Source organism: Apteryx rowi, unplaced genomic scaffold (assembly GCF_003343035.1).
Source record: "Apteryx rowi isolate R43461 unplaced genomic scaffold, aptRow1 scaffold_184, whole genome shotgun sequence".
Lineage (NCBI taxonomy): Eukaryota > Metazoa > Chordata > Aves > Apterygiformes > Apterygidae > Apteryx > Apteryx rowi.
Window position 1 is genome coordinate 1,089,716 of NW_020448130.1, and position 13,505 is coordinate 1,103,220.

General features: G+C 39.1%; 1 protein-coding gene across 1 annotated transcript; it reads left to right on the plus strand.

Annotated features, from left to right (window-relative positions):
- Window positions 1-2: 2 nt before the first annotated feature.
- On the plus strand, window positions 3-13,277 carry TMEM64 (transmembrane protein 64; the record flags this gene model as incomplete). The annotated part of the gene is made up of 3 exons (XM_026061712.1): window positions 3-410; window positions 6,304-6,459; window positions 10,678-13,277. Coding segments are annotated over 3 exons (759 nt in total), but the record flags the coding sequence as incomplete, so codon positions are not given.
- Window positions 13,278-13,505: the final 228 nt, after the last annotated feature.

A 13,505-nucleotide genomic window follows, 5' to 3' on the forward strand; every position in this document is an offset into this window, starting at 1 on the left:
TGGCGGCGCTGTGCCTCGCCTCGCTGGCCCTGGCGCGCCAGTACCTGCGCGACCTGCTGCTCTGGGCCGAGAGCCTGGACAGCCTGGCCGGCGTGCTGCTCTTCGCCGTGGGCTTCATCGTGGTCTCCTTCCCCTGCGGCTGGGGCTACATCCTGCTCAACGTGGCTGCCGGCTACCTCTACGGCTTTGTGCTGGGCATGGGGCTGATGGTGCTGGGCGTCCTGGCGGGCACCTTCGTGGCCCACGTGGCCTGCCGGCGGCTGCTGGCCCGCTGGGCGCTGGCGAGGATCCAGGGCAGCGAGAGGCTCAGCGCCGTGGTGCGCGTCGTCGAGGGCGGCAGCGGCCTCAAGGTGGTGGCCCTGGCGCGGCTGACGCCCATCCCCTTCGGCCTGCAGAACGCCGTCTTCGCGGTGAGTGCGCCCCGGCCCACCGTGGCCGCCCTGGCCTGGCTCTGGGGGACCTTCGCTTTGGGTGGCTTTGTCCCCTGACCTGCAGCGAGGTGATGTGTGGGCTGAGCGCCGAGATCCTCCCACCGTGCCGAGCTGCAAGCTGCCTGGCTTAAGCTGCAGCAGAGGAGGAAGCTCTGGGTAGAAGGATGGCTTGTAAAATAGTGACCGTGCGGTGAGGGTGCCCATCCATGAGGAGATCTAGATTTTGTTCTCATTTAAAAAAAAAAAAAAAAAAGGTAAGTAACTAAAGCAACCTCACGGCCTGCTCTTGGTGGTGGCCCTCCCGCACGTAACGAGGGAAGGAAGGAAGGATCCTGAGACACCTCGTTCATTGGCGTTGCGTTAGCGTTGCTGCCCGCTTTCGTGCTTTTGGGACTCCAGCGTTAGAAAGAAACGCTAAGATGCCGTGCAGCAAAATCTCTCTGCAGAAGAATTCGGGGGTTTTAAAATACCTGTGTTTTCAAAGTGATTTGTGTGGGAGGGGAAGTTAAGCAAGGCTGCCAGGTCTCTCTAAATGTCTTAATATAAATAATAGTATTGGAAAGAAAGAAGTGGACGGATTAAAATTCTTTCTCTGGTCAGTGGATGTACTTGGCATGCATCTAGCAAAGCTGTAAATGATGTTAAGTTCATATACGTGAAAGAGGGAAAATATTTTGGGAAGAGTAGGAAGGTACAAGCTCATAGCTGAAGAGGGACTCGGTGAACTGGAGGGTGACTGAAAGTTAGTTTAAACCTAAGTTTGGAAAAGCGTTGGGCTTGCTTTTCTTTCCTACTTTTAAGTTAGTACATATTTTAAGAATCATTTATTATTTACAATTTATAATCTTATAATTAATCTCTGATCATTTTAAAGGGGAAAGTAAAGAAGAACATAAAGTATGTTTTTTTGAGTTCATGCTGATCATTAGATTAGTTTCAAACCCTCTGCTCTTCCCGAAGGCTTTGTATAAAGAATCTGTTTTTGGCTGTGTATTATGACTCAGGTCTGTAAGCGTGCAGAAATCCATACAAAGCACACCAGACTGCAAAATGTTTTTCATGTTTAATAGTAACTCATATATCTTTTAACATAAGAGATCATACAACCCAGGGTTTGGGTCTGCTGCTTTCCTGTAAGAAACTTGCCTTCCCCCATCCGCAGTCCTGATTCTGTGGACTTTTGAAGCACTTGCTTAATTTTGACAGTTTCGTCTGGTTGAAAATGAATAGGTCACCAAATTCTGAATTTGTTGCTTAAGAAAAGCTTAAGGTAGTTAATTCACACACAGGTTTTGTAAGGTTTCCCACACACATTGATTTCAAATTGCAGCATGGTTTAAAATTGCTATGTGTGAAACTTCTATTTCAGACATGTGGTGTGCTTTAGCATTAGTCTCAAGAGTGGCAATCTCTGTCCGTAGAAGGTGTAGCAATTTAAGGGATATTATCACTTCTTTTTAATTAGATCCTTTAACCATTTTTGTGTTAGGAATGGAGGAACCTTAGCCATTTTATTTACTTATTTATATTGCTGCAGGATTGAGGAACCTTAGATTTGCACGGCGAGTGCGATGAGAGGAGGGAGCAGGCCGTGGTGTCTGCGAATCCCTCCAGAATCAAGGTGGCAGGTTCTGGTTTAGCAGAAGATGCTTCTACTACAATGTGACCCTTTTAAAGAGCTGTTGTGCTTGGGTTATTTGTGGCTTCTAGGTGTCACTTGAAGCCGTCAGCAAATGTTCTAGAGCAGTGTTGGGTCTGGTATACAGCTGACTTGAGAATTACCGAGTTAAAACATTTTCCTTCGTTTTCCTTTTCCTAAGCATTCTGCTGTGCCCATTGGGAAAAACGATTCAGCAGCGTATTCAGGCTTGTGTAACATTAAAATAATGCTATGATCATTGGTTTATATTCTATAAGTACGGCAAACTAAATAATTTTCTTCCCAAGTGAAAGGTTTCAGTATAAAAATAACATATATGGAAGTGAGATGAAACCAGATTCCTGAGTATGCTAAATAACTTGGATATTGCCTCCTAAAATTGGTTTTGGGTGCTGTGTTTATTACTACTGATTTATTACTCTTAACAGCATAGTCAGATAAAACTGTGTTCAATTTTTAATCAAGAGCATTTGGTATGAACTACTATGTTACTGAAAAACTTAAAATGTTGCATGCAAATCTGGGAATTCAAAGCTGTTTCTCACTGCGAGTTGAGTTTAAGCTATGTACAGAATACTAAATTCTACTAACACAGCCTGAGCTATGATTTCTTTGAAATGTGACTTAACTGAAAACTTAGTGTTCTACTTAGGAGATTTAAAATATAAGGGGGTTTGGGTGTTGTAATCGTTCATCTGCTCCCCTTACTAGCATCTTATGGGATGAATTGCAAAAGGATGGTTTTTAATAGTAAGGGAAAGAACGGTGAACTCAAGTCTTTAAAAAGGCTACACATCTTTAATTTTCCAGAAGGCTGACCTTTGCTTGTGTTCTCTATGAATATTTACGCTTATAACTAAACTGGAGACAGTGAGAATGCTTAAATGAGAGGGATGGGAGGAAGTGGCCCATGAAGTCCAGGGGCAAGGCATGGCCTTGAGGTGCAAGGGGAATGGGAACATCTGCAGAGGCTGAGATTAGTGGGTTCCTACAAGTTCAATGGTCTGTTCTTGTGCTGAGGGTTTTGGTGAGGTTGAACAGCACGGAAATACAGAGATGGGAGGAAGAGGGCTTCCTAGCACTTGACCGGTGATCGTAGTTTTCTGAAACAGGGTAAGAAGAAAATTGACAAGAACTTCTTAGTTTCTCACCAGCCAGACAATAACATCTTGCTTCTTAAGATCAATCTGCTGCTCTTTGGGAAAGCACTGAGCATTAGGAGCAGTAGGGTAATGCAGTTACCTGCTGTTCTGGAAAGCCTAGGAACTTGTGAAATGAAAGCATGTTCGTGTTTCTCTTTGAGTGGGTTTAAGCGTAGTTGTCGTTCCTGTAATGTGCTGCCTGGGTAGCCGGGGCTAGTAGTTGGGATGCTCTGGTGGCTCTCACTGGGGTGTTTCCCCATGCACAGCCCTCTTCCCCCTTGCAACTCTGAACATTTTGAAGGTAGGTCTGTAAGGAGGCATGGTATGCAAGTTATGGCCTCCTTCCAGCTAGTGGGTCCCTGGAGCTAGATTTGTGGAAACTGATTATTTCTAGTGCCTGGTTTAGCTTAGATCAGAATTTGTATTTCTTCTTTTCCCCTCTTTGAGAGGGCTGTATTGTATAGAAATCTAATTTGACTAAAAATCTGAGTGTCCAAGTGTACCTCTCTGGTTCCAGAAATGTACACGCTGAAATCGTAGTTCAAAAAAAGTTATCTCCTTCAGAGGAACATGCGGGCTGCTTACTGTGCGTGTTGGAAAGTTACTAGCTCTTTTGTTTTGTTTTCATTCTGTATCTGGTTTTTCTCTAGGAAAGCAGAGACTATCAGAATTGTCCTTTGCTCTCAGTAGCTAAGCCTACCTGGTCTGAAACACGTGGCTTTGTAAGTTCATGGGAGAGAGATCTGCTCCAATTCCCAAAGGCATTTGACCCCCTAACAGTCCCCTGACCCAAGCATTTATTCTTTGACAGAAATGAACAAAGATGTCAACTGCAAAGAATCCGCAAAGGCTGGATCAGACAAAGCCTCTCCAAGGCTGAGTCGGAGAGTTTCTGGCTAATGCTTTTGCTACCAGAGAGGTTAGGTAGTTCTTAATTTTATTTTAGTGTGTAGTTTGGTCTGGCCAGTAACAGCATTGCATCTATCCTTTCTTTCAGTCTTAATTTTTGCTTGCTTGAGCTTCCCTTAGAAACAGAGTCCTGGTCGAAAATTTCCCCGGTTTGGCAGAGTTCTAGAGCAGGTAAAGTTTTATTGAAGAAAGATGCCGTCCGCTGCAAGGCGTATTGAAAATTTCTCAGGTTTCTTAGGTGGGGCTTGGCCACCAGTGTTGCATTACATACCTACTGTCTGCTTCCTGTGCCTTCTGGAGGAAGGGCTACCACTACCGTTCTGAATCCTGCAAACCAGGGGTTAAAGGGATATCTTCTACATATTTTTTCTTCCTCTCTTATTAGCTTTCATTTTAATGGAATGCACAAGTCACCGGCCAGTGTGTCTGTTGGCAGCCTCTCCTTCGTTTGGAAGCAGTCCCTCGCACAGCCCAAAATGTCCAGTTGCTTCAGGATAGATCCAGACGTGTGGATGTGTTCCTCTTAAGTGTTCTTAATACATATTCAGAACTGAAAGAGGTGCCCAGGAGTGTTAAAACAATCTTTGGGAAGTTTCCCAGCTCCATTAGATTTAATGACAGTGTCCTACTTAGCAATTCTTGCCTCAGCGTTAGTATTTCAGAGACTTTTAATAGCAGCTCCTTCATTCCCTTGGCAATAAGGGAAGTTTCTGTTGTGCGTTCTTGTTACATGGCCCAGATTACTGTAATATTAAAAAAAGAAAAAGTCTTTTGAAAGCATCTGTCAAATATGAAAACTCACATAATTACATAGTCCTTTTCATTAGAAATCTAAATTAAACTTCCATAGAGAGGAAATGTATTATTTGTGTTGCTGGTATATATTTAAGTCTATAGGAACTGTAATTTGCAGTGTGAAGTTTGGAATTGGCTGATTGGATCTTATTCCAGTGCGTTATTCTTAATCCTTATGTTCCATTGCATTCTCCTCCTCCTTTGCCCTTCCTTCCCCCAGAAAACTTTCCACTGGTGGTCTGTGCTTGGAGCTCTGAGAATTCAGCGTTGTGACTTTCATAGTAACCAGTGTTTATTTTAAGAACAGCATGATGAAATGAGTAACTTTGCTCTTCTCTTGTCTTTGACATTGTACAAAACTGTCAAGGTCAATAATTTCATGTAGACTTCTAGGTTTAGGGGCTGTTCTTAATTAGAACTTGTTTTGTTATTATGTGATCAACTGAATTGTCTGGAAGAATTCCTTAGACTGCTTATTTCAAAAACTCCTTTTTTATGCTTATGTTATTTTTAACCCTCTGTTACCTTCTGTTTTCATTTTCTTACATAAATATCTTTTGGACTGTTGGCTCTTACATTTAATATTTCTCAATAGCTGCTGATATTAATTTAGTTAATGCTATGTAGTTTGTTCCCATATAAACTGTCCGCACAGTATTTAGAGTGACTTAGAACAGAAGTTCCTCAGCAAAGAAAGGAAACTCTCTTTAAGTATTATTCATGTTTTTTTTTTCTGCAGATACTGACAAAAACTATAGCTGTGTGTACTAATTCGTATTTTATTCACTAATTAAAGCGTGATATAAAATACCTTTGGCAGAGGATCTTAATGAGCTATATATAATTTCCTATGTAGAGGCAGATTGTATCTGACATTCTGTTTATCTAGATCTTATTTAACACAGTAACATTTTGAACAGATTACCTCTTTATTAATTTTCATAGATGTAAAATGCAAAGAAAATAGATGCAAAATATCAAATTTTGCTTTAGACCTTCATATCTGATAATGTAATTTATTCCTGAGAGCAAAAGCGTAAATTGTAGGGCTCTGTTCACCATGAAGAAATAAACATCTTAAACGAACAGTATAATTGCATCCTTAATTAATGACCCTGCTTAGAGATGTTGTGTAATGTAAGGTGAATTGAAATAAAGCACAGTAATTTTAAAATGACCAGATGAAAACTAGCCAAATACCGTTTTATTGTATTACCTTAGATGCACTAACAGTGGAAAAGTTTAACTGAAGAAATAAAAGAATTTTTTTATTTTTTTGCATGGATGGTTGTGGGAGAGGTAGACTGATTAGTTATGCATGTTGTATTGAAACCGTGCATGGTTTCTTACTCTTTCTTTTGTTTAGGTTACAGATTTGTCACTACCCAACTATCTGATGGCTTCTTCAGTTGGGCTGCTTCCCACTCAGCTCCTGAACTCATACTTGGGCACTACCTTGCGTACCATGGAGGATGTGATTGCAGAGCAAAGTGTTAGTGGATATTTTATATTCAGTTTACAGGTAAATTAAAATCATTGCTTTCATAGACTTTGTTAACATTAATGTCAGTCTTTTTAGGACTGTTTTGGTAAGCAATTACTCTTGGAAATGTTGTCCACTTTTTCTGTTTGAGCATATTTCTTTACCCCTCTAATTTCTTACTGATCTGCTATGCCAGTGGGATTTGAGACAGGATTTTGCTTTTGGAGCTAAGCAGGCAAGTTTCTTTCCTGTAGCATTGTCTCAGTCATTGAAATTTTTCTTTGGAAATTACATCCCAGTAGGAATGTGCATAAGATATAGAGAGATCCGGCACTGCTGGTTTGTCCTTCAGATTTCACAGCCTACAGTGTAAAAGAGGTGGGCTCAGAGGTTGTCGTGGGGGGGGGCACGCGTGTCTCAGAGCAGCTAGAAAGCATTAATACTGTTTGGTATAAACCCTAGTCTGAGGCAGCTGACCTCCTACAGACTGAGAGCCAAGCAAATATGGCATATGGTGCTTAAAAAGTAGCAGTTTAAGTGTCTGATTTATGTCTTTGTTATATTTTCAGTATATTGTGTTAAACAGAGCTGACACTTCTTTTTCACAGACTTAATGACTACTAGATACTCAGCAAAATGGATTTCCAGTGTACTGTCTTTTTTTTTGGTTTTGTTTTCTTTTAATAGAAAAGTTTAATTCTCATACCTCATGTGATACAAGGTGGAGGTTATTCAGTGTTCTCTGTTTTCTTTTTCTGCCACAGTTCTGTCTTGTCAAGTTTTCTTCTCTTGCCCTCTTTGGTCGTCTCCAGCTGAATTTAGACTTGTCAAACCATCTCTACATAAGTCCGTGCACTACCAACAGCAAAGTAGTGTACTTAGACCCAGAATCTGTGCAGTGTTCACTATTAGCATTGAATACTCCCAATTTTGCATAGATCCTTCGTATGAAAGGTGCTGTAGAAATACCATTCTACTAATGGCTAAATCAAAATATCCTAATTTTGCAATTCAGTAAATTCATGAGAAGTATATGGTACCCATTCAAGAGCTTAGCTGATGAAATAGTTTTTCTTTAAATCTCAGAGGAAAGCTTTAGCTCAGACCACAGTAAGCATTGAGGTCATGGGTATATCAGAACCAGATTGTACACTAAAACCTCACCTGACAGTGCCAGCACTTTCAGATTGTGTTTGACCAACAGTTACCATGGTTTGCACATTTTTGGTTGATATTGCAGTCATTCATCTTCCTCAGTTTTTATGACCAAAACCTGAAGTTTAACAATGCTAAGATACAAACCTACTCCAGGACCAGTTTAACACTCCCCCGCTGCCGCCCCCCCCCCCCAACCCCTTGCACTTAAATGGAACATATAATTTATAGCATTGATAGAACAGATCACTAAGAATATTTTTAATATCTTTAAAGAATATTAAAAATGCTTTGGGAATGTGGGATAAATAATTTGATAAACAAAAATGAAAATAAAAAGTTACTTGATCAGCTGTCACTTCATTCATGAAACCTCATTTATGGGGTAGTTTTCAGAAGTATTTTCCTTTTCTTGCATTAAAATTTGTTTAAAATTACATCAAGTCTCCTTTGTGGATATATAGGATGCCAGCGTAGTGTAGCTGTAATTCAAGTAAGCGCTAGCTGGAGAGGCTCGGTGTTTGGATAGGAGTGCTCACCTCCTTGAGAGCAGTTTTTAGGAGCTGACTGACTAAGTCTAGAGCAATCTGTTAGTGAAGGAATTACTTGTTCTCCCACTTTTTTTCAGACATCTGCCCAGTGCTTTGCCTGGCCGTGTGGCTTTAATGGGCTTCAATTTAGTAAATAGCTTTTAAAACTCTTTGTGTTTTTTTGAATGTAACCAAAATAACAAATGTTATTTGTTTTAGCTTTGTTCATAGTTGTCTGTGTGTATATGTTTTAAATTATTTGGCCGGGGAACTGAAGGCTGCTGACAGTAATATTTCAAGAAACAGTCAAATTTAAATATTTGGGTAAGCTTTTGTGATAGGATTTTCCCTATATATTCAGAATTTGTTGTCCGTAATCTCTTTTTGACTCCTACATTGGCTAGTTTTTGAAACATATAACTGGAATTAATGAGCAGTTGCTCATGAATAATTTGGAGTAGATTTTTTTTTTTAATTAAATGCTTATAATGGTCTTAAAGAATAAGTTTGGGATAATTGTAAACTCTTTATTTGATAAGTTTATTAAATGTAAGTATGCTGCTTGCTTAATAGGGAACAAAATAGGGAACAATTATAGTCTTATTTTCTGGCAATAGGATTAAACCCAGTATTTTGTCATGTCGGATCAGAGTTTCTAGACATATTTAAAATACTTATGCATTCAGTGCATTTTTGGATCAATATTTCTGTAGCAGTAGAATAGCCCACTGTCTGCAGGAGAAGCCCTACTGTATAAAACATGGGAAAATACTAACAAAGATCTGTTTCTGCCAAGTTATAAATTGAGTACCTCAACTTCCGAGTGATAAGGAATTTTCACAGGTGCCACCTGCAAAGGAAAAAAAATGGAGTTTTAAGGCTAGCAGCACCCTGGGAGCCTCAACAGGAGCGTAGGCACTGGATTGAAGTGAATTTCACTCCGCACTCATTAGACTATGTCTAGAGTACCGCATCTGGTTTTGGGCCCCCAATACATGAATGATATTGATGAACTGAAGTGAGTTTAGTGGAGGTGGTTGGGACTGGAGCACTTGCCCCATGAGAAGAGGCTGAAGGACCAGCTTGTTCAGCTGGAGAAGGGACAGTTTTGGAGAGGTCTTACAACACCTACAGGAGGTCACTAGAAGATGGAGCCAGAGTCTTTATGGAGGTGCACAGAGGAGATCAATAGACAATGGTCATGAATTGGATTGGGAGAGATTCCAGCTGGATATCAGGAAAATATATTTCACCACAAGGACGGCTGGGCATTGGAACGGGTTGCCCAAGGAGGTTGTGCCACTCCATCCTTGAAGGTTTTCAAGATCTGACTGGATAAAGCCCTGAGCAACCTGGTCTGATCTTGCAGCCAACCCTGCTCTGAGCAGTGGTTTGGGCTAGAGACCTCCTGAGATCTTTTCCAACCTGAAATACCCTGACAAATGTTTTAGGTGATGGTCTTTAATGTTAGAGAAAACATAGCCCTCCCAATTAATAATTAAGTTCAGGTTTTGGACTTGGGAGCTCTAGCTTCTGTTGTATAGAAAATACTGTGTTTTTTTTAAGGAAGTTACAGGTTCCAGCTACTGCATAAAACATTTTTTTTAAATGCAGAATAATTTACTTCTTTCTTGTAAAGAGACTCTTGTTAGGAGACAGCTTGATTATATTTGAAGGGTTTTTTTGTTTGTTTTTTTTTCTTAAGGAAGATCTATGCTGAAAACCTTAACTGGTGTTTCATTGAAACCAAAGAATGTCTCTGGGGAGTACAGCACATGCTAATACCATAGAATGAGTAATTTCTAAGCAAAAATGGTATAGGTTTACTCCTGGTCACTTTTTTTTTTTAGTGAAGTTCAGAAAATCTTAGTAATAAAATTCAGAGCAAAAGTCCTGGACTCAAATTGTAGTTTTAGATAGTATTGCCTCCTTAAAAAGAGAACAACCCTTCTGCCCACCCTTCCAGCAAACATCCCAATACCAAGTACTTCCCATACAGATCCTGTAAGTTGCTCAGACTTCGATCTGTCGTATTTTCTCCTGACATCTCAGGAGTGCTGCAGTACTGCTGCTTTTTGCTATATTCCACACAGGAGGGGCAAGGACAAGTAGTTTTGTTTTCTCTGCCTCATCCCTTTTATCTGCTGTTTTGCAAATTGTGAATATCCACTTGCTATTTAGAAAACAGCTCTTTTCATTTCTAGCAATACATGTCATTTCTTTACGGAGATGTTATTGCCAAGAGTTGAACTGAAGAGATTACTTTCTAACAAGTATGTGAAAGATGGTAATGGAAAGAAAGAACTTAAATGTTAGTATGAACTGCAAATATAAGTTCTATCTGATGTCTGCTCTTTGGCATGTTAATAGCAACATATATTGATCTAGAGTCACTCACTGGTTAAGTTCATCTCTCTTTTAATGTCTTGCCTTTGAAACACTGAGTCAATGGATGTCTTCCTGTGCACTGTGCATCTGTGCACTGATGACTTTTATGTTTTGTTCAGAACAGTTGCATTCTATTCATACTTATAGTTTGTATATCCAACAACGCTCTTTGTTTTACTTGCAGATTGTCATAAGCATAGGACTCATGTTTTATGTTGTTCACCGAGCTCAAGTGGAACTGAATGCAGCTATTGTAGCGTGTGAAATGGAAATGAAGACATCCCATGTTAAAGGCAGTCAACCGAGCATCAGTGGTTCAACCACATCATGCAACAAGAGGACAGTAGCATTTTCTGGGGGAGGGATCAATATTGTGTGATTTCAAGTATTAACATAGTAAGGTTTTGTGAGCCTCAGCTATTGCCTAGAAACGTCTATGGACAATTAAACTAGATTTAAAACAACAAAAAACAACCCCCCCCCCCCATGACTACAGGTTGTACTGTGGCACGGACCAACTGACCAGTTCTTCATTTGCACAAGGGATGACTTATAGCAAGAACTGTAAGATGGCAAAGTATCTTAAGACATAAATGTAAATTTGGCTGCACCTTTGATCATTTATTATGCCTGTCATGGCCTGTAGTCTGCACTTTAGTTTTTGTTTGCTCCTATAAACTGAGAAATGCTTCTATAAACTGAGAAAAGTAGCACAGAGGTAAATATTTTTCTGCTTAGCATTATTTATAAGGCTGAATAATTATATGAAGTAGAACTTTATTACTGATAAAGAGGAATGAGAAAGTATGCAATTCAATGTATGTTATTCTTGAATGTGCTTTGCTTTGGAGTTACTTCCAGAAATCTAGTGTATTATTTTGCTGATTATGGGGCCATTTGGCTTTCTCTTCATCCTTGATTTAAAAAAAAAAAAAGGGGAGGGGGAGGTGGGGAGAGAACGCTATATAAAGTTTTGGTTGAATGTATTTTTGTAAGTCATTAAAAATGTTGCAGAGCCATGCATATGTATTCACACAAGCTTAAATCCTACATTGTGGGACTGAAGTGCTCTTAAATAACATTTTAAGTTACACTGTGTAATATGCAAAGTAAAAGGGAAAATGTAGAAGTTATAATAGATTGCAGTGACCAGCACTACTTGAAGGAGACTTTGTGAATTAACTGTTGCATTGGTTTTACCTTCTTGGTGATTGTAACAAAGGGCTGTTCCATGTTAATCCTATTTATAAATACTTTCTAATTGTTAAAAGGATGGAGTTGCATGTATTAAGGTTTTCCAGAATAGGAAGCTAAATCTCTCCTTTAAACAAAATTGATGGGATACTAGCAGTACTAGTCTTACATGAAGGTGGCCTTTATTTTATCAGTGAATTCCCTCCTCCCTTTAAAAAAATCTTTAAAAAATTAACTTCAGTTTGTATGTTTTTTTCTAAAAGTTTTACATTTTTGAAAGATGCAATCTATTATAAATTTCACCAGAGTGAAGAAATGAAAACTAGAGGTTCTCCTGGAAAAATAAATAATCCGATAATGGAGAAGGGCAGTAACATCTTCGAGACTCAGGAATTCTGACTCCATTTTTGCAAGACAACACTGTATTGGCTAATGCTCCTTTTATGTATGCTGTGGACTATTCTTCACAGTATTTGAATAGACTGGATAAACTGATAGTAATTGTGTGTGTGAGAGAGAGAGAGAGAGTGTGTTTGTGTGGATAAAAAGACAAATATAATTGCAATGCCTGAATCTGGTCTTGTACATGTGAATTTCATGTAGATATACATGCCAGTGTTCAATTGCTCAAACACACACGAGTCATCTGGTACAAAAAATAATGTAATGTATTGCTTACTTTGTAGTTACTTTGTTACAAGTTTTTAAGGATGTTTTCAGTCTTCAATTTTTGTGTTATTTTCTAACAGAGTATGACTGTGCCTCCTTTTTGTAAGGCTGTTTGTAGGATCCAAGCATTTTTTGTCGTCTTGAGAACAGCAGGCCTTCAAGGTAGCTGGGAAGCAGAGATCTGATAGCTTTTAACAGTCTTACTGGGGAGGGGGGTATGCACGGTATTTGAATAACTTGACATCTGAACAGTCCTTGGTAGTGAAAGTTCAATTTTGTTCTTTAAATATATATCCTTTGCAGACCTCTGTTCTTGGGTCTTGTGACCTCAGGAGCTAAACTAGTTAGATGAAACCACAAAGTTCAGATTGTCTCAAGAAAAAAAAAAAAAGCGAGGCAATCCGTACTTACCTGGAAGTGCTCATTTACACATCTCTGCCTCTGACAGCTCCTGTATGAAAACAAGAGAGCCAGATAACTTTTTGATGGCGTTATTTGTCATCAGAGTATTATTGAGCCCTTTAATAACTAAACTTTTTTTATTTCTTGGAAAGACCAGTCCTTGAATAAATGAACTGATCTGAACTTTGTTCCGACTTGCTAAAATGATAACAGTGTTTTGAAGAGGGAATCTCTTTTTCCTTCCATTTTTAAACTAACTTAAGCTAGTGTTGATTGTTCAAGAACATTTCCCAAATTGTATTTTGAAGTGCTTTTATTTCCATAACATTTTGTAACCAGAGTAACTTCACTATGTGAACACTTTTGTAGTATGGAATTAGTTCTTAAGACTTTTGCATTTTGCTTGATACTTGTAATATTTGTGTACAAGGTAATGGGAAATGTGCTTTAAAAGGAACTTTTCTGTACCATGCCAATCATAATTTTATACAATAAATTCACTTAAATTTCTCTAAGAAATATGTATTAAATTTTCAGGTTGCTACAAAGTGGTATTGGAAAGAAAGTGCAATGGAATGTCTTCTTTATATATGCACACATAAAGAAGCAAAGAAATTGAAATACTTAAATTCAGATAATTCACAAGAAAGCTGACTAGGTTGAGGAAGTAACAAGTTAGAATTTCAGAGTGAATTATATGGCATGTGAGCTACTGACAAGGGAAAGACAGTAAAAAATTTTTTTTTT